We start from the raw sequence: 21525 nt of genomic DNA, 5'->3' as shown, positions 1-21525 counted from the left end.
CAAAGAGACGAAGGTTTAAATACTGAATTCATCTTGCAAATCCCACTTTGATCCCCAAATTATACTTCATATAACCTTCAAAAACCACTGAAGCACAGTGGTTTTTTTCTTTCAGCTTTTCCTGTTTTTCCTGCTTGAGACTGCGTATTTTTTCCCCATGTTCATGATAAAGTTTTCCTCCCTCCTATTTCTGAAAGCTCCTCGCAGACCTCACCTGTGTTGCTGAGACACATGCCGCTCCCTGTGCCTATAATTCCAGCACACAACTCACACATCTGTACTCACGTCTTAACTTCCATCATTCTTTTTGCATCTGCTCCAGTGCTCGACTATGTGGGATTTTTAGATCCAGAGAACATGATCCGTGGCCATCTGGATTTGCTGATTATGAAGAGGCTGTTAATCACCAATCAGGCACATCGGGAATACTGCCAAGTGGTTTTAATAGATCTGGATCTTTAAAAGCTGTTGTTCTAAAACTGGTATCTGCTATGTGAAACACCAGTGATCCAAGGAGAGGAGAATGTTACGGGAGAGGGTCATGTCCAGAGAAGTGAGTGGTGATTTCAGTTGTACCTCACAGAGAGTGCATAAACCAAGTGCCAAGCATATAGTAGGTACTTAACAGGTTAAAAATCACCATTCCTGCTCTGTAGTTACCCAATGCTTTTATATAAAGTTTTAGTTCTTACTGAATGAGGAAAGAAAGGATGATTATGTGAGCCATTCACTGGAGTTTAATGAGGTTGGCAATGTAGGTATTATCCCCTAATAACAAATTAGAATATGGCCTCAGAAAGGTCTAGCAGCTAGCCCAAGAGCACCCAACTAATGACAGAGGCATAGAGAACAAGGTCTTGTGACTATCCTGTTTATGCTGTTTTCCTGACGTCACACTAGCTCCTAGAACCATTTTGTGCTGCTTTTCCTATTCAATACTGGAACCAGCCAAGTCCAGTCTGGAACTTTTAATGTGGAGTACTCACAAACATCTCTTAAATGGGATTGCTCAGCCTTGCTGAGGCAGGTCAGAGATTCTGACCACCATTAAGGATTCTGTGATGAACTATAAAGGCTTTATTCTGCTGGATGAATGTGTGAAACAGGCCTCTCCTTTTGCCTTGTTTTATAGCCCACATGTCCGTAAAATACAGGGAGCCTCAAAATACCAAGCACCTCCAGGGACTCCAGCACCGTGGAACCATGTTCCCACTTTTAGAGTGTCAGCTTTAGAAGGTCTTCTGGACTTTGCCCACCTCAATTGCTGCACGTTTCTTTCCCAGGGTGGAAGAAAAACCGGGTAGTCTGGCACCAAGACAGGTTACTGATGTAAGGATACCCTTTGCTCCAGTTCAAAATTCGTGTTTTATCAATCGACAAGCATTGTATTTTTACTGTGCAGAGTACCATTCTTGGTCCTAATGAAGTTCATACACTCTAGGGGAGCCTGGGTGATTCAGTCGGTTGAGCATTTGACTTGATTTTGGCTCAGGTCATGATCTCACAGTCACGAGATCAAGCCCCATGTTGGGCTCCGCACTGAGTATGGAGCCTGCTTTAGATTTTCTCTCTCTCTTCTGTCCCCCCACTTGCATGTGTGCTCGCTCTCGGAGAGGAAAGAAAGAGGAAGGAAGGAAGAAAGAGAGAGGAAGAAAGAAAGGAAGGAAGGAAGAGAAAGGAAGAAAGAAAGGAAAGGAAAGGAAAAAGAGAAAAGAAAGAAAAAGAAAAAAGTGTGAGGAGGGAAGGAAGGAAGAAAAAAAAAAGAACTTGGTCTAGTTGAGAATATAGAACAGATGTGCATATGCTTGAAATAAAAGGTACTAAAAGCAATTTAAGTGTGGATTGATAACCACAAAGAATGTGTGCTTTAGGGGAAAGACATTGCATTCTGGCCCATCTTCCATCACAGCCAAGCTCCTTCAGAGGAATACCTTTGCCCTAAGCCTGTGCTTCCTCGGCTCCCATCCCATCCTTGATTTTGCTTAATCCTGGCTTGTGCCATTACCATTCCAATGCAACTACTCACCAAAGTCACCAGTTATTTTGTAGTTGCTAATTAGATGGACCAATTTAGTTTTTATATACCTTCTGTAGTATTCGAGGCTGTTAACCACTCTTGGCACACTCCTTAAAATGTTTTCACTGGGCTAGGTCTTCGCCGTCTTCTCACTGTGGACATTACATTCATCATGGCTCATTTTCACCCATTTCCATGACTTACCATCACCTATGGCTGGTGACCCCACGTTCATCTCCAGCCCACATCTGCTGGACATCTCTACCTAAGGATTCATAAACCTCAAACTGAACATGTAAACTCAGTCATCACTTTTCCTCCTTTAAAATATGTTCCAGGTCTGGGGAAAGACGTTACCACCTACTGATCACCTAAGCCAGAAATTAGTGTCATCTTGGATTCCTGCCTCTCTCTCACCCTCATACAAGTTTGTCAGTTCTAACTCCTGGATATCTTTAAGATGCTTCTCTTCGTTTTCTGTGCCCACATCACTTACCTGTTCAGATCCTCATCTGCCATCTCTCAGACTGTGGCAGGTGTCTCCTTAGCTGGTATCCTCCCCCACATAAGTCCTCTTTGTTCCTGGTGACAGACCCATATGTTTCTCAGACAACCACTCCACCCCCAGTCTCTGTTCATGTGGTTTGGATGAATCGACTCCACCGCTAGGCCCAGACCTGGATACTCAGCATCGCTTCCTCCACCTCAAGCCCCCAGCCCCAGAAACTGAGGAATTTACACATGATCCAGTTAGAATAAAAGCTAATCCGGGGCGGGGTTTCTGTATTACCCGACAACAGGGTGCTCTCTTTCCCCTGGTGTTGCTAGGAGGATGTGATGGAAGCCCGGACTTGCTGACAGCCACCGTGCCACATGGAGCAAATTTGCCTGAGAATGGGACCCACATAAAGGAAAGCAGAGCTGAGGGGTGGAAAGGCAGGAGCCCCTGTAACTTTGGACTGGAACTCCTGGACTCATCTGTGTGTGGAAGCAGGATATCCTTGGATTTCCCAGTTATGTAAGAGCCTAAGCCAGTTTGAGTTGAAATTTCTTGCAACCAAAAGATTCCTAGCTCATACAGCGATAAGACGACGGAAGTGTAGAAAGACAAGTTGACAGTGAATCCAGGATTTTGTGCCCGGGATACTGAACACAGGTGGTCCCCCTCTCAGAAACCAGGAAGTGCTGGGAAAAATTGATTTCCTAAGGGCTGTGAGTTTGGAGTTAGACCTGTTGAATTTAAGATGTTACAGGACATCAAGGCGACAGCTGAAGTTGTATTACAGGAGCTCAGAAAAGAGACTCAACAGATCATTGGATTTCAGAGAAAACGAGGTTTGCAGGAGAACCAGGTTGGAGATGAGAGGGCTGCAGGTGAGTCTTAGGGTACAGCTCTGCTTACTGAGGAGAGGAGAATGAGAAGTCAAGGCCAGGACACAAGACTAGCAGAATGATCTCCGCCTTGGTGGTGCTCTCAGTCCTTCGGCAATTCCTGAGAACCACAATGAGCCGGCCTCTGTCCTGATTGCTGGGGCTGGTGACCTGGTTCTTACCCTCAAGTCTCAGTCTGCAGGGACTGAGCAGGAACAGATCTATAGACTATTATAAAACAGCGTGGCCACAGAAATGGGAGCAAGTTTCTCAATTAACCTCGTTCGGTGGTGCAGAGAAACGGAAATCTGAGAGTTGTTGGACTTAGTGACCAGCAAATCACTAACCAGTTTCAATAGGATATTTGGGCAAGTGACTATTTTGATAGCAAAACAACAGCTACCATTTCATAACATTTGCTGTGTCCCAGGCACTGGTGACAGACTTTTACATGTAGTTACTCCCTTTCACCTGAGAACAACTCTATGAAATAGATACTATTATTCCCATTTTTCATACTATTCTCATTTTATTCCCATTTGCCCTAAGAAAGTAAATATTCTTCTACCAAACTTGGAAGAGCGTGTGCTGCAAAGATCCTCAAAGTAACACTTATGTGATTCTCACATGACTTATGCCCTTAACAAAGATTTCATGTCAGTACAAACCCACTGAAAATCCCCAGGAAGCTTAACTTGCTCAATGTAGGTTCAACTAAAGAATACTTTTTGGTGACTCATGGGTGCCTCAGTCAGTTAAGCACCCAACTCTTGATTTCCACTCAGGTCATGATCTCATGGTTTGTGAGATCAAACCCCACATCAGGCTCTGTGCTGACAGCATGGGGCCTGCCTGGAATTCTCTCTCTCCCTCTCTCTCTTTCTGTCTCCCTCCCCTGATCACATTCTGTCTCTCAAAATAAATAAACATAAAGAATGTTCTTTGACTACTTTATGCCTCTATTTCTTTAATTGAGGTATAATTGACATACAAAACCTATTAGTACAAATCAAAACTACAATGAGATACCACCTCACACCTGTCAGAATGGCTAAAATTAACAACTCAGACAACGACAGATGTTGGTGAAGATGTGGAGAAAGAGGAACCCTCTTGCGCTGTTGGTGGGAATGCAAACTGGCATAGGCACTCTGGAAAACAGTATGGAGGTTCCTCAAAAAATTAAAAATAGAACTACCCTACGACCCAGCAATAGCACTACTAGGAATTTATCCAAAGGATACAGGTGTGCTATTTTGAAGGGGCACATGCACCCCAATGTTTATAGCAGCATTATTGACAGTAGTCTAAGTATGGAAAAAGCCCAAATGCCCATTGACAGATGAATGGATAAAGAAGATGTGGCATATATACGGCATATGTGTGTGTGTGTGTGTGTATGTGTGTGTGTATATATGTATATATGTATGTGTGTGTGTATACATATATACACACAATGGAGTATCACTAGGCAATCCAAAAGAATGAAATCTGGCCATTTGCAACAACATGGGTGGAACTAGAGTGTATTATGCTGAACAAAATTAGGGAAAGACAAAAATATCATGACTTCTCTCATATGTGGAACTTAAGATACTAAACAGATGAACATAAGGGCAGGGAAGCAAAAACAATATAGAAACAGGGAGGGGGACAAAACATAAGAGACAAATATAGAGAGAAAACAGGGCTTCTGGAGGGGTTGGGGGTGGGGGGATGGGCTAAATGGGCAAGGGGCATTAAGGACATGTGTTCGGATGAGCACTGGGTGTTGTATGTAGAGAATGAATCACTGGATTCTACTCCTGAAATCATTATTGCACTATATGTTAACTAACTTGGATGTAAATTTAAAGAAGGAAGGAAGGAAGGAAGGAAGGAAGGAAAAGAAAGAACGAACCTGTTAGTATCAGGTGTACATCAATGATTCAATATTTTTATACGTTACAAAATGATCCTGATAAGTCTAGTTGGCATCTGTCACCTTACAAAATTATTATAATGTATTTTTACCATACAGTATGTTTCAGGTATACAACATAGTGGCTGGTTTGACAATCATATACATCATGCAGTGCTCACCACGGTAAGTGTAGTCACCATCTGTCACCATAAAAGTTCTTACGGTATTATTGACTATATTCCCCGTGCTGTACTTACTCCCATGACTTATTTATTTTATAACTGGAAGTTTGTACTTCTCTTTGTTTTGTCTTCCCCAGAAGAATGTGAACACCATGTAAGCAGGATGGTGCCCGCCTGGTTCACTGTGTCTGCGCTGTGTGAGTACTGTCCTGGGTCCTGGGGACCCAGCGGAGGACAAAGGCAGACGAGGTCCCTTCTCTCAAAGAGGAAACAAGTTTAAATGGTGTTCTTCATTTACACATGGGAACAAGATAAACATTTGCAAAGTCAACTATTGCAGGAACTAAATAAGGTAGAGTTACATAATACTGACTGTGACAGCCCATAATCCAGCTGCCTGTGACACATGAGGAAACAAAGCTCAGAGACCTCAACTAATTTGTCCAGTTTCGCACAGCAAGTTGCTGAGGGGCTGGGGCCAGAGTGAAGGGCTCTCATTTTTGGTTGAGAGCTTTTCCTACACTTCACATTGTCTTACATTTGACAGCAACAGAATGCCTAATCCTGCCTGTAGGAAGCTTCCAGTAAATATTCTGTGAAGTGTGATAAAGTGAAACGAACCCCACCAAACAATTCACAACTCATTGAAGATAAAACCGCACACGCTCTGGCCTTTCAGGAAAGAGAGAGCAAAATCATCTCGGGTGTGGGATGTGTGGAAGAACACGTATTTTCCCGTCTTAACTGAAAGAAACTAACCACTGACAGCCTAGGGGACTGGGAGGGAGGACACTGAAGCAGCCAGGACCATCTGGATTAATTCCACGGGACAGCTTCGCATGCCAGGGCTGTCCCGGTGCTGTGTTGCTGAGTTCATAACACTGGAGAAACCTCTATTTGGGGCACAGTGGGAAGTAACACCCGCCTCCTCGAGGTCCAAGTGGCAACATTTTTTTTTTTTTCATTATCTTTACTTCACTAAGTTCTACAACCAGTTGGACTGGAAATTCCGCTAAGATACTCAGGACTCAGACTCTGAACGGTCTAGCCCCCCACTGCCAGCAGAGGATCCTCCCTCACAGTCTTAACAACTAACATTCACTGAGCATTTCCCATAAGCTGGAGACTGTTTTCGGATGGAAGTAATTAAGGTAGCAAGAGGGCTAAAGCCCCTCCAAGCTGCCTGATGATAAGAAACCTGAAAAATGGCTGATCTGAAAAACTCGCTAGGAATTCCTTGAGGTATTAGTGATGGTTTTTAAATTTTCAGAGGTTGGGGACCTTCTCAGAATCTGATGAAAGCCAGGCTCGACTCTCTCCCCAGAAAAACGTACACTCACACAAACGTTTGCATGTCATTTGTGGGTTTTAATCTTTGTTAGGTTTGTGTGTGTGTGTGTGTGTGTGTGTGCACGTGCACGCTCACACGCACATGTGTGTGTGTGTGTGTGAGAGAGAGAGAGAGAGATGAGAGTCATCTTGTACCAGAAAATAATCAAATGCTCAATTAATGACAGGACATGTCAAAAGGAACCAGTTTGAAGGGGCTCCTCCTCCCCCAGTCAAATTAGAAACAAGTTCAATAACTAGAAACAATATTTGTCAAAAATAATAAGATTAATATGTTACAACCCTCTGGAATGAGTCCAAACTGATAAAAATAAATGAGTAAATTAATAACAGAGTAGGGGAAGCCCTTCTTTAGAGAAAGCCCTTCTTTATAGAAGAATGCCAGCTAATAAGTACGGAAGGACTAATGGAAATGGAGAATCATCATTTGACAGCCACTGTGGGGATGACTGGGGCAAATGGGAGTTATCAGTGAACACCAAGGCTAATTAATTGATGGGGGTCTGGTGAAGAACAAGATATTGGCATAATATTGGGCTACCTCTCTCTACCCAAATACTATTCAACTACAAAGAAGAAGGTGAATTTGAGGTAGAGAAACCAGAGCAGACACCAACATAAATAGGTGGTCATGGTTAACATGGCCAACGATAGGACTAGTCATATCTCCTGGCATGAGGCACTGGGAAGGGCACAGCAACGTCTCTGAGATGTTCTCTGCAGCGCATGGCCCGAGTCTGGTCGTGAGCAAACATTAGATGGACCCAGGCTGAGGGTCCTCCTACAGAATGAAGGTATGTACCCTCAAAACTGTCAAGGAAATGAAAGACAGGGAGAGGCTGTTCTTCAGACTGAAGAAGTCTGAACAACATGACAATATGTATTCCTGGATAGGATCCTGGACCAAAAAGGAAAAACTGACATCCTTGAGGCAGTGGTGAAATTTGAGCAGAATCTGTAAATTGGTCAGTAGTGACATATAAATGTTGACTTCTTGATCTGGTGTTTATGCATGTTAGTATCCTTGTGTGGGGTTGTGATTTATAATAAGAAATACATATTTGGTCTCCATCCTGGTTTCTGGTACAGAGCTCCTAAAACCTTTGGAATTTCCTAAGACAATTGTGATAAAGGGGTCTGTTATTCACAACAAGCCCCTTTCAATCACACCTAGGTTTATGAGGGAACTTTGGAAAGCCCCAAAGGACAGGGGTGGTTGCCAGAGGAACCATCCAGATGATCAGAGGGTTGTAACTTTCAGCCCCACCTCTGATGTCAGGGAGGGGAGAACGGCTAGAGATTGACTTCAATCACCAATGACTGATGATTTAATTAATCATGTCTATGTTATGAAGCCTCCATAAAAACCAAAAGGACAGAGTTCAGAGAGCTTCCAGGTTGGTGAACCAGAATGCAGCCACATGTCAGGAGGGCAGACCATCCCAAACTCCAAAGCAACAGAAGCTTCTCTGTTTAGGACCCTTCCAGACCTCTCTATGAATGTTTTCATGTGGCTGTTCATTCATATCCTTTAATATTCTTTGTAATAAATCAGTGATCTAGCCAGTAAACTGGTTTCCCAAGTTCTGTGAGCCACTCTAGCAAATTGATTGATGAGAAGAGGAGGGTCCCCCTCTGAAGAGAGGAGTCAGAGGAACCTCTGATATACAGCCAGTGAGTCAGAATCACAGGCAATAACCTGGACTCACAGTTGATATCTGAATTGGGGGCAGTCTTGTGGGACTGAGGCTATCTCCAAGTAGTTAGTATCAGAATTGAGTTAAATTGTAGGACACGCGCTACTGTCCATTGAGAATTGGAGAATTGCTTGGTGGTGTTGGAAAAAACACACGTGAGATCTCATTTGGGAAAAATATGTACTGGAGTGAAGGGTGCTGGGACATCATGTTTGAAGATTCCAAAAATGACTAAAGATTATTAGCACGTAATCAGAGTGGGCAAAAGAACAAATGCAGTAAAATATGAACAATTGGGGGATGTGAGTGAATGGAGGTATGGGAGTTCTCTGTACTGTTCTGGCAGTATTAACATAAGTCTGAAATAATTTAAAAATAGACTGTAATGACATATAAAAGTATTGGTGGTAGAGATGTCTGGAGGGCTCAGTTGGTTGAGTGTCTGACTCTTGATTTCAGCTCAGGTCATGATCTCATGGTTGGTGAGATAGAGCCCCGCATCAGGCTCTGTGCTGTCAGCTCAGAGCTTGCTTGGGATTTTCTCGCTCCCTCTCTCTCTGCCCCGACACCACTCGTGCACACTCTCTCCCCCTGGCTCCAAAAAATAATAAATAATAAACATTTTTTAAAAAAGGTATGTGTGGTAGGTCAATTACCAACATGGCCATGAAAATTTCTCCTACCCTGGACACCTCTATGCAGTCTCTCCAATCTGCACTGGCTTTCTGACCAGCTTCGGCCAAAAGAATGCAGACACTGTGTGACTCCTGAGCCTTGGCCTCCAATGCCTGACAGCCTCCATTCTCCTGTTGCTGCTCTGAGATGATCATAGAAAGAAGCCCAGACTTCCTCGAGGATGAAGGACCACACGGAGAGAGGCCGTGCGGGGCCATCGGCAAGTCAGGCTGCATTCTGACAGCAACCGTGAGCCTCAGGGAGACCAGCAGATGAACCTCCCAGTCAATCCCACAGCCTCAATGGTGAGAGATAACAAGTTGCTGCCATGGTTAAGTCTAAGAATGGCTCGTTATACAACGTTAGAAAACCTAGTATGTCACCATTTCCATCATTCTACTTCAGAATCTCATCAACCGACTTTATGTTGAAAAGAATTTTCCTCAGAGTGGATAGAGTAGCTGTACTTCTCTGCGAAGCTATCCCTATCTTCCAGAGAACGGACTTGCATATGGCTAGTGATGACAGCACTTTCTAGTTTATAGGAACCTTTCACTTATGTAGACTCATTTCCCCTTTACCACATCCCTATGAGATGGAATAGGTTCTCATCCTTAATTTTACAGATGAGGAAAGAAGTCCAGAGAGGTAACGTCTCTTGCCCAAGGAAACACAGTCAGTAAGCACTGAAGTTAGGACTGGAATCCATGTTCTTTCTACTCTGTCAAGGTGAAGTCATGGGCCTTCTGTAGAGAACACTTTGCTCTCCCTTCAGAGCTCAAACGAAAATATAGGGAAATGTTCTACAGCCCCGCATCAAGCTTGGTGGCTGTGAATGTGAATGGCGGCTGATTGGGATCCCCTGGTCAGGCAGGATCCCAAATACACTTTATTCTACTTGTCCCTCATTATTATTCTTTTTTTTACATAGATATTCAGCTGTATGGTAACCATGGGTCTTAAACAAGAAGAGTTTACTTAATGTCAGTCTTCAGATTTGCTGTTATGATTCAAAGTTATCCAGTCGTTTACATCTGCACGGCCCTGCTTCAGGACTGTGAAGATGTGTTTCCTGAACATAAGGATGGAAAGTAATTGAATTACAAAAATCTTTGCTCTATTTTTCTTCTTAGTCATTATCACCACCTGAAACATATATTCACATTTGTTTATTGACTCTCTTCCTCCATGTAGATAATTGATGTTTGCTAATTGATGAATGGATGGATGAAGATGGTTTGCTACCACTTTTCTTTTTTTTTTTAATATGAAATTTATTGTCAAATTGGTTTCCATACAACACCCAGTGCTCATCCCAACAGGTGCCCTCCTCAATACCCCTCACCCATCCTCCCCTCCTCCCACCTCCCATCAACCCTCAGTTTGTTCTCAGTTTTTAAGAGTCTCTTATGCTTTGGCTCCCTCCCTCTCTAACCTCTTTTTTTTTTTTCTTCCCCTCCCCCATGGACTTCTGTTAAGTTTCTCAGGATCCACATAAGAGTGAAAACATATGGTATCTTTCTCTGTATGACTTATTTTACTTTGCTACCACTTTTCTGTGTACGTTATTTAACCTCTGAGATTCAGTTCCTTGCCTTTTTTAAAAAAATACTTATTTATTTTTGAGGGAGACAGAGCAAAAGTGGGGGAAGGGCAGAGAGAGAGAGGGAGACACAGAATCCAAAGCAGGCTCCAGGCTCCCAGCTATCAGCACAGAGCCTGACGTGGGGCTCGAACTCACAAACTGCAAGCTCATGACCTGAGCAGAAGTCAGATGTTTAACCGACTGAGCCACCCAGGCGCCCCATATCACTTCCATTTTAAAGATGAGGAACTGGGGCCCCTGGGTGGCTCAGTCGGGTAAGCATCAAACTTCGGCTCAGGTCAGGATCTCATGGTTTGTGAGTTCAAGCCCCGTGTTGGGCTCCGAGGTGACAGTGTGGAACCTGCTTGGGATTCTCTTTCTCCCTCTCTCTCTCTGCCCCTGCCCCCCCCCCACCAAAATAAGTAAATAAACTTTAAAAACATAAAATAAAATGGGAGTGATATACAATACATACCTCGTAGGATGATTGTGATCAGGTGAGAATACTACATATAAAGGGCTAGCCTGCCATCTAGGAAGGCCCCCAGGAAATGTTAGCTGGTGGAGAATTTCTGTCAATTAGAGGTCTTTTAGGAGAGAAGAGATACGCTTTGACCCTGCATGGTTTAATCCTTCATTTCACTAAAACCCCCAGAGCTGCATCAGGACATTTTCCAAGGCTCTTTCTAGTCCCATGACCCGGGAGATAGGATTCCTCCTTCAGAGAGGTTTTTCCCCCACTGTCAGGGAAATGAGAAATGTCTTCAGGAGTGGCCCCCCTCAAGGCTTGCTCTGGAGGCAAAAACCAGTTTGGAGAGTTTTTATCGTCTGGACGCACTTCCTTCTGCAGCAGCTGTGGTTTCACTTTGGCCATGGTTAATGACAATGAGTAACCCAACATGAAAAGGCTGCTGACAGGCTTTCACCAGAGGACACAGCTAAATAACTACGGAAGGATTAAAAAACCATCTCACCACCCAGGGAGCCTGCCAGTGAAGCTCCTACACAACACAGCGATAATAATCACAGGGCTAGAAATGGTTCTACGGTTTCACGGGCCAATAAGGAAAACACAAAGCCCTTTTAGGCACCTCTGCTGTCTCCCAGCAGCCTGTGTGCCTGACGAGCAGATGGCAGGGTTGGCGGTGGCTGACAGAGAAGGGTCCAGAGAACTCGCCTAGGGAAAGAGTCTGCCTTTCTAGCGATCGCTCTGCAGAGAAGGACTCCACCAGTCCACATCTCCATCAGAAGTCTCATTGCCACCCATTTTTGGAGATGATAATGATAACTTTGGAAGCTCTGAAGAAAACCTTTATCTAGACAGAAACAGCTCAAAAGCTTTTGAAAGGCACCATCTGAAACCTTGCTTGGCTTGGTTGTAGCTGGGTAACGCTGACTCATCCCATGAAATGCTGTCCTTGGCCTCGTGGGACTTTGCTCTCAAATTCCACTAAGAGCGGAATAACCCCTGGAGTCAAGACAATGAGAGGTAGGTTCAGGTCACCAAGGTTGACTTTATATTCCCCACAGATCAAAAACTGTTGCCAAAAGAGCAGACACTATCTCCACACATCTGGGTAACTGAAGGGCATCCCAATTCTACTCTCCAGACTCTGTTCTTTTTTCCCTAGGCTATTTTTTCTTTTTTAATGTTTTTAAATGTTTTATTTTATTTTTAAGAGAGAGAGAGAGACAGAAAGCTTGAGTGGGGGAGGGGCAGAGAGCGAGGGAGACACAGAATCTGAAGCAGATTCTGGGCCCTGAGCTGTCAGCACAGAGCCTGACATGGGGCTTGAACTCACAAACTGCGAGATCATGACCTGAGCCCAAGTTGGACACTTAACCAACCGAGCCACCCAGGAGCACCATCGTTGACTTTTTTTTTTTTAATGTTTATTTATTTTTGAGAGAGAGAGAGAGAGCGTAAGCAGGGGAGGAGCAGAGAGAGGGAGACACAGAATCTGAAGCAGGCTCCAGGCTCTGAGCTGTCAGCACAGAGCCCGACGCCAGGCTCTATTCACAAACCATGAGATCATGACCCGAGCTGAAGTTGGATGCTTAACCAACGGAGCCACCCAGGCGTCCCACAAATATCATTTAAAGTGTTATGTCATCACAGAGGATTTTGTGCAACTTTTTAACCAAGTCGTTAAACACCATTATCTCAATGCTTTTAAAGCCAGGCAGTACCTAAGGATCAATACTAAACCCAGTGTCCTACTTCCACACAGCCTTCTTCTCATTTTATTTGCCATTGCCTACACCTATTCCATCTTTTGAGAGACGTAAACACCTACCTTAGTCTTAACTTGTCACCTTCCAACCCCCTGCCCTTCCAGTTCTTCAATCTTCTTCCAATTCCTAGGACCCTCCCCTTACTTGAGACTCCTTGAAGCCTTGTCACCTATGAGCCTCTGAATGGACTAGAACTCTTTCACCTGTCAGACCACAGGCTCAGAGCTGCCTTTGATACACCATCTTTTCCTCCCTTGGCTTCCCCTTTACATCATTCCAGCTGTGTTTTTCATTCGCTGAGAAACATCTTGAAAGGGCGGGCTTCAACCTCACCTCTGCTTTTTCTTCCCGCCTCTGTTATGCCCTTACAAAGGTTTCTAGCCATCTTCTAGTGGCCGAATCCAATCAGTGCCCCTCACACCTAAACTCCCTGACTCCTCTGATTTATAAGATGCTGTCAGCCACTTCTTCCTTCTTATAAAATGATGCCTGCTTGTAAAAAAAAAAAAAAAATGACACCTGCTTGTAATTGCCGTGATCTCACACTAGCTTGGTTCTCCGTCCAACCTCTTAGTCCTCTTCAAAGCCGTTTCTTCTTGTGCCCCTCCTTCGGTGAGACCTGCCTCAGCTTTCTCCTAATGTTCCCCTCAGTCTCAGCCTGGGAGCTCGAAGCCACTCCTCTTACTGCCCAAAGGTGAACAACTCCCAAATCCACAGCTGTCTTGGTCTTCCCTCCCGACCTCGACACTGGCATTTCCAGCTGCTTGCGGACAGAAGTAGCCTGTCGGTGTTTGTAATCCAGCATCTCCAACAGACAACTTTTACCTTTTAAATCTGCTCCTCTTGGGGCGCCTGGGTGGCTCAGTCGGTTAAGCATCCGACTTCGGCTCAAGTCATGATCTCGTGGTCCGTGAGTTTGAGCCCAACTTAGGGCTCTGTGCTGACAGCTCGGAGCCTGGAGCCTGCTTCGGATTCTGGGTCTCCCTCTCTCTCTGCCCCTCCCCCATTCATGCTCTGTCTCTCTCTTCTCAAAAATAAATCAACGTTAAAAAAATGTAAAAAAAAATGAATAAATCTGCTCCTCTTTCTGTGTTCCTTGTTTCAGTTGATGGCAGCTCACAGGAGTTATCTCTAACTTCTCCCTCTTCCCTTCCCCCACCCCCAGCCTCCGAGGGGCCACACCACATCCCCTCCCAGCCCATCCCTCCCCCCCATTTCCAGGGCCACTGTGTTGGCAGAGACCCTCCCTCCCTCTCTTTTCATTACTCTAATATCCTGTTGGTCTGCTGATTCCTGCCACCAGACTGATCCTCAACCACAGTACTGAACAGTTCACCCTCTCTCCAAGAAACAAAAAATTCAATAGTTCCCCATTGTCTAAAAATTAAAGTTCAGCCTGGATTTCAATGCCTTCTAGAATCTTCCTAGTCTCCTGTTACTCAGCTTCTATTCTCCAAACATAGTTCCTGCCTCCAAGGCACCTGTTTCCTCACCCTTGGATCTTCTGCCTATAATCCTCATTCCGTTTCACCTATCAAGTGCTGCACCCCCAAAAGCATCTCCTCCTAGTTTTCTACTCACTTGAAGCTGAAATAACTCCCTCTCTTCTCTGTATCCTGATAACATTTTTCATTCTTTTTTTTTTTTTTTTCCAAGTAGTCTCCATGTCCAGCACAGGGCCCAGTGCAAATCTTGAACTCATGATCCTGAGATCGAGACCTGAACTGAGATCAAGAGTCAGATGCTTGGGGCACCTGGGTGGCTCAGTTGGTTGAGTGTCCGACTTTGGCTCAGATCATGATCTCTTGGTTCGTGAGTTCAAGTCCTGCATCGGGCTCTGTGCTGACAGCTCAGAGCCCGGAGCCTGTTTCGGATTCTGTGTCTCCCTCTCTCTCTGCCCCTCCCCCATTGTGCTCTGTCTCTCAAAAATAAATAAAATGTAAAAAAAAAATTTTTTTTTAAAGAATAAAAAGAATCGTACATGTAACTGACAGAGCCACCCAGGCACTCCTGTACCCAGATACCATTTTTCATTTTGGACATCAGATATACCATGTATAACTTTTTTCATACCACTTTTCCCTCCAGATTGCAAGGTTCTTCAAATTCCATTCAACAAAAAATTATGTAGTTTTTGTTTTGTTTTGTTTTGTTTTGCTTTGGGGCATTGTAACAGCAACAAGGACTCAGAAAAGAGTAACTGCTGCTCTGGATCTGGATTTTTCTAGCGGGAAAAGATGATACAGAAACTGTCCCCGCACTATGTAGCAGGAAGCAGGCATGTCTTGCCGACACTTGTTTCCTCAAGTCCAGACCCGGCACATGTTAGCTGAATGGCATCCTAGAGCTGGAAGAGCCTAAAAGATCATGCAATCTAAACTTCACGTGTCCTAGCATAGAGAACTGAGACCACGGAAGTCAGGGGCTTGCCCAAGGTCACCGGGCTGGTGATGGCAGTGCTGAACCACGCCACAGGCCAGGCACACTCTGCCACAACCCACCGCCTCCTCCTTTGCACCCTCAGGGTGGTATGCTGTAGGATGTCACAGAGATTCGACTAGTCAGAGTTACAAACCACAGGGAATATTCTAGAAGAAATACAGTATAATCAATGGGTATGTCTGGGCTGAGTGGCAAAAAAAACCAAAAAAAACCCCAAAAAAACAAAAAAAACCCAAAACACCCCAGGAAAGATCTTAAAGGACATGTAAATGTTTCTTCTTTTGTGGATGCACTGTTTCCAGAAAACTCTGCTTACCACATTGTTTCTACTTAACTTTTTTGTAATCTATTTTGTCCTTTTTAAGACTCAAATTGTCTAATGGTTAATTAAGCATTCATCCACAGGAAAAGGGAAGATTGAACATATTAAAGGTCTCATTCCTGGGGCACCTGGGTGGCTCAGTCGGTTAAGCGTTCACTTTGGCTCAGGTCATGATCTCACAGTTTGTGAGCTCGAGCCCCACATCGGGTTCTGTGCTGACAGCTCAGAGCCTGGAGCCCACTTTGGATTCTGTGCCTCCCTTTCTCTCTGCTCCTCCCCTGCTCATGCTCTCTCTCTCTCTCCTTCAATTTTTTTTAAACGTTTTGTTTACTTTTGAGAGAGACAGAGTGCAAGCAGGGGAGAGGCAGAGACAGAGGGAGACACAGAATCTGAAGCAGGCTCCAGGCTCCAAGCTGTCAGCACAGAGCCCGACATGGGGCTCGAACCCACAAACTGTGAGATCATGACCTGAAGACACTTAACTGACTGAGCCACCCAGGCACCCCTGGTTTTTCTTTTAGAGAGAGAGAGACACGGGGGAGGGGGGGGGGGGGGGGTAGGGGCAAAGAGAGAGAGAGAGACACAGAATCAGAAGCAGGCTCCAGGCTCCAAGCTGGAGCCTTCAAAATAAATAAACATTCAAAAATAAACAAACATTCAAAAAAAATTAAAGGTCTCATTCCTGGATTAGTGCTCCTCCTATAAGTCATCAGGAAGGTTCCAGAAAAATGGCCTGATTTTTTTTCTCTAAAAAAAGTTTTATGATTTTGATGGTATTTTATTGCTTTTTTTTTTTTCCCAAAAGGCTTCTCAAAGTCATTGCCATATTCTCAGTAGGACTTTGAACAAAACCACATTAAAAATCTCTCAAGGCATTTTTATCCACAATAAAGTTCTCCTTTAAAACTGCCTTTGTCCTTTTCTTTATAAACCGCTCATCTCAGCAAGGTATATTATATTTATTCACACATTTTACACATTTATTTTAGAGACGTGAATGAAGAAAAATCTTTATTTCATTTTCCCACATTTAAAAGCAACCACGGTATCCAGATTAAACAAAACATACTCTTTTATTGTTATTATTCCTACTGTAGAAAAGAGAATGTCAAGATGCTGATCGTGGCTAGAGCAGAATAAAGGAATGGAGAGTGTTATTACTGCTCATCGAAGACCCCTAAGAAGTTTCTCAAGGTTATGAACAACTTGGTTAATTACCTGTTCCTCCAATCAAGCCAGGAAGTTTTCCAACTCCCCCCCCCCCCCCCCAGTAGTAAATATATCTCATTTGGTCTTGCTTCACTGAAACCTTTATATAGAATAAGAACCTGCCTGGAGACCAAAACAGATATATTACAGGTGTTGAGAGGCTATAACTAAGTAACGGGTAAGAGCAGGGTTACATCTTGATCCTTCAAACTAAAAGACTCCAAGTGGTTCTTAAGAAAAAGTAAAGTGGGACGCCTGGATGGCTCAGTGCATTGAGCATCCGACTTCAGCTCGGGTCATGATCTCACAGTTCATGAGTTTGAGCCCCACATCGGGCTCTGTGCTGACAGCTCGGAGCCTGGAGCCTACTTCAGATTCTGTGTCTCCCTCCCTCTCTCTCCCTCCCCCACTTGTACTTTGTCTCTCTCTCTCTATCTCTCAAAGATAAACATTAAAAAAAAATTTAAAAAGAAAAAGTAAAGATTTGTTGTGAATCACTGCAAAGCATTTATCTGTGCAGCAAGAAACACAGACACCACTATAACCCATTGTTACAAATACTAGTAATTACATGTTTTAACATGGATTCAGTTTCCACAGGTCAAGTCTTGTCCCCTGGAACCTTGCAATAGAAGGTAAAATCCTAATACAATGTGGTTACTCTGTCCTCTTTCTGACACACTGAAGAAATCACACTAATTCCACCTAGAGGTCATTGAAAAAAAAATTTTTTTAGGGGCGCCTGGGTGGCTCAGTTGGTTGAGCGTCCAACTTCACCTTGGGTCATGATCTCGCAGTTCGTGAGTTTGAGCCCCGCGTCGGGCTCTGTGCTGACAGCTCCGAGCCTGGAGCCTGCTTTAGATTCTGTGTCTCCCTCTCCCTTCCCTGCTCATGCTCTGTCTCTGTCTCTCAGAAATGAATAAATGTTAAAAAAAATATTTTTATTTTTTTAAATGTTAATTTTTAAGAGAGAGAGACAGACAGACAGACAGATGGACAGAGCATGAGCAGAGAGAGAAGGAGACACAGAATGTGAAGCAGGCTCCAGGCTCTGAGCTGTCAGCACACAGCCAGACACAGGGCTTGAACTCATGAACCGTGAGATCATGACCTGAGCCGAAGTTGGACACTTAACTGAGCCACCCGGGCGCCCCCACCTAGAGATAATTTTTGGTCAGGCTTTACTCTCCATAGAACTGAGTAATAGTATTTTCTCCAAAAGATGATACACTACTAACTTACCATTGATTAGTACCTTGCAGACTACCAAGGTATTCTATACCTTCTCCTGTGAAACAATACAGAAGAGGAAACTGAGTTGCTCACAGGTTAAGAAATGTTTGCTCTGTCACTCAGCTAGCAAAGGAGGGAGCAAGGGAGGGTATAGAAAGGGACACAGCAAGCCTGGGCTTTAGGGTCAGACAAACTCAGCATTGAGTCACAGCTCAAGTAACCATGAAAACACAAACCTGGACAAGGCCTCATTAAAAACAAACAAACAAACAAACAACAACAAAAACCTTTATTATATATTTTGAGAGAGAGAAGGGGCAGAGAAGGAAAGAGAGAGAGGAAGAGAGAGAATCCCAGGCAGGCTCCATGCTGTCAGCACAGAGCTCAACCTGGAACTCAAATCTCAGGACCTGTGAGATCATGCCCTTGAGGCAAAATCAAGAGTCTGACGCTTAACAGACTGAGCTACCCAGGCGCCCCTCGTTATTTTTAACCACAAAATATGTGTAATATCCACCCCCAGATTTATGAGAATTTAAAAGAACAACATGTAAAAAGCACACACACAAAAATTCCTGGCACATAAAAGATACTCATTGAACATTAACTTCTCTCAGTTGATACATCTGTAAAAAGTTGATACATCTGGCCTACCTCATGAGCCAGTGTGAGGGATGAAATCATACCCAGTTTTCTCTCCTTCCTGGGTCCTGGCCCCACTCCCCACCACCATACAGGACTGCCTCTGTGGAAAGGTCAATCCAAGTTATTAGAAAAGAGCTTTAGAGGGGCACCTAGGTGGCTCAGTTGGTTAAGCCTCCAACTCTTGGTTTCAGGGCAGGTCATGATCTACCAGTTCGTGAGTTCGAGCCTTGCATCAGTTTATGAGTTCGAGTCTTGCATCAGTTTATGAGCTGTCAGCACAGAGCCCGCTTCCAATCCTCTGTCCGCCTCTCTCTCTGTCTCTGCCCCTCCCCTGCTCGTTCTCTCTCTCTCAAAATAAATAAATAAACTTAAAAAAAAAACAGCTTTAGAGAGAGGAAGTTTATCTTCGTAGGTCAACAAGCACTTGACATATCTACTTAAATCATAATAGTTTCTAAGACAAAAATGACCAGAATTAAATGTTCTTCAAAGACTTTTGAGAACAAAGCCAAAGTCGCTGGGTAATTCCGGTACATCTAGAAGCCCTCATGGGGATGAAAGTCTGAGAACATACCAACTTCAGTCCATCCTGTTCCACCATCTATGCATTTCTTTTTTTCTTTCTTTCTTTCTTTCTTTTTTTTTTTTATAAAGTCAGGGATGTCACTTTAATTTAACCAAAGGTTAGGTGGAGTGAGAAGTGGGGAGGGGAAAAAGGAAAATGAAAAACCAGTGGACAAAAACAACGGAGAGGAAAATAAGTTTTTATACAAATCTGAGTTCTAGCACACTAACATATGTTACTATTGCCTAAATGCTACGAAGTTTCCAAATGGCCACTTTAAAAAGAAACTTTTTTTTTAATGTTTATTTACTTTTGAGACAGAGAGAGACAGAGCACAAGCAGGGGAGGGACAGAGAGAGAGGGAGACACAGAATCAGAATCAGAAACAGGCTCCAGGCTCTGAGCTGTCAGCACAGAGCCGGACGCTGGGCTCGAACCCACGAACCGCGAGATCATGACCCGAGCGGAAGTCGGACGCTCAACCGACTGAACACCCCAGGCGCCCCCCAGATGGCCACTTTCTGATAAAACCGGAAGTATCAAATTCAGCACGTGTCCCGCACCACCACCAGGCACGAGCTCGGTCCGCAGCCTGCGCTGGGCTAGCAGCGGGCTCTGTGTGGGTGCTCAAGTGCCGGCTTGGAGTCCCCTTCACCCAAAGTGACCGTGTCAATTAAATCTCAAATACAACTCTCCAAGGAAAGAATGCAGGAAAAACGTTCCTTTCGTCTTAAGGGCTGTCTTTTATTTATTCATTTTTGGGACGTTCTTCGGTGAAGGTTGGCTTGAAGTCAATATTTATGTGCATAACGTACCCACAGCGCTGACTGGGAAATTCCAATCGCCCTCTGGGTTTTTAGAGTGAGGTGCTCAGGATCCGGTACAGTGTGCATTTGAGAAGTACCGTTGGAGAGTTTCCTTAATAAGCACCTTTAAGTCTGCAGGCACATACCCAATTGGGGCCTGGGTCGGGGGGCGGGGGTGGCAGCCAGAAGGTCAGAAGACACGTTCCCCGCCGGAAGACACGCATTTCTTTTTCCTAAAATTTAGCCCTGGATTAAAAAACCAGCTCAAAAATGCAAACCACCCTTGGAGGGGCTCCAAGGCTGCAGCGGGCGCGGAGGGCCGGGGCCGGGCCGGGCGCGCGCTAGCTGCCCGCCTCCTCGGGCTCGCTGCAGGGCGAGGGCGCCGACGAGGCCTTGGACTCGCCGTCGCTGTTGCACTCGGCGGCGCGCGGGGGACGGGTGCCGGCGGGGCCCTCCTGCCCCCGGGCGTGGCGCTCCAGCAGCTCCTGGAGGTGCTTGATGTAGCCGATGGCGGCGCGGAGCGTCTCCACCTTGCTGAGCCGCCGGTCGGCCAGCTCGCGGGGCAGGTGGTCTCGCAGGCGCGCGTACCCCTCGTTCACGCAGCGTACCCGCTGCCGCTCGCGCTCGTTGCGCCGGCGGAGGAAGGCGGGCTCGAAGGCGCGGTCCAGCGGCAGCGGCGGGCACGACCGCCTCGCGGCGCAGTCCCGGGGCGCCCGCTCCCAGCACGCGGCGTCGAGACGCCACGAGACCCTGAAGGGGTCCCCGAGGGGGAGGCGGGGCAGGGACCCCGGCAGGTCCGGGGGCTCGCCGCGGAGGTAGCACGACCGCGGGGGCAGCAGTCCGGCCGGCTTACGTTTCTCCATCCCTCGCCGGGAAGCAAACAAATCACCCAAGAGACCGATCTCTTGCAAGACGAGACTTCAGATCTTCAAAGCGTAGGTGCTGGTGCATTCAGACAGCCTGGCACAGCCGGGCTTTTAATTTCTGGTTCCAGGACAGACTGCAAGGAAACTTTGCATGATTTCCTAAATTCATTGCACTACTCGATCATTTATAATGATCCAGGCGGAGGTGATAAGCAAAGATTTAGGACCTCCTAATCCATACTTCAGATCCTGTCTTCCCCTCTGATCTTATTTCAAAAGGTGACAAAAGGGGTTCCTCTGCTCGGTCCCCTTAGCCTGGAAATGTGAGCGCACACCACACAGAGTAATCTTTCAAAACCACCCAAGCTTTTCAATTACCGTAATCCACCGCTCTGGGTCTTCGAGAGTGTAGGAATCTTCGA

The 21525-nt window shown here is 45.2% G+C and overlaps 1 protein-coding gene across 1 annotated transcript; it reads right to left on the bottom strand.

Moving 5' to 3' along the window:
* Positions 1-19378: 19378 nt before the first annotated feature.
* ASCL4 (achaete-scute family bHLH transcription factor 4) lies at positions 19379-21186 on the bottom strand. The gene has a single exon (XM_049627526.1). The coding sequence runs from the start codon at positions 21098-21100 to the stop codon at positions 20579-20581; it is 522 nt and encodes a 173-aa protein (XP_049483483.1). The 5' UTR covers positions 21101-21186; the 3' UTR covers positions 19379-20578.
* Positions 21187-21525: the final 339 nt, after the last annotated feature.

The sequence above is a fragment of the Panthera uncia genome, chromosome B4 (assembly GCF_023721935.1).
Source record: "Panthera uncia isolate 11264 chromosome B4, Puncia_PCG_1.0, whole genome shotgun sequence".
Taxonomy (NCBI): domain Eukaryota; kingdom Metazoa; phylum Chordata; class Mammalia; order Carnivora; family Felidae; genus Panthera; species Panthera uncia.
Note: the sequence above shows the minus strand (reverse complement) of the source record. Positions and strands in the feature narration are given on the sequence as shown.

Coding starts and splice junctions, on each gene's coding strand:
- ASCL4 (XM_049627526.1), bottom strand. CDS start 21,100: ATGGAGAAACGTAAGCCGGCCGGACTGCTGCCCCCGCGGTCGTGCTAC.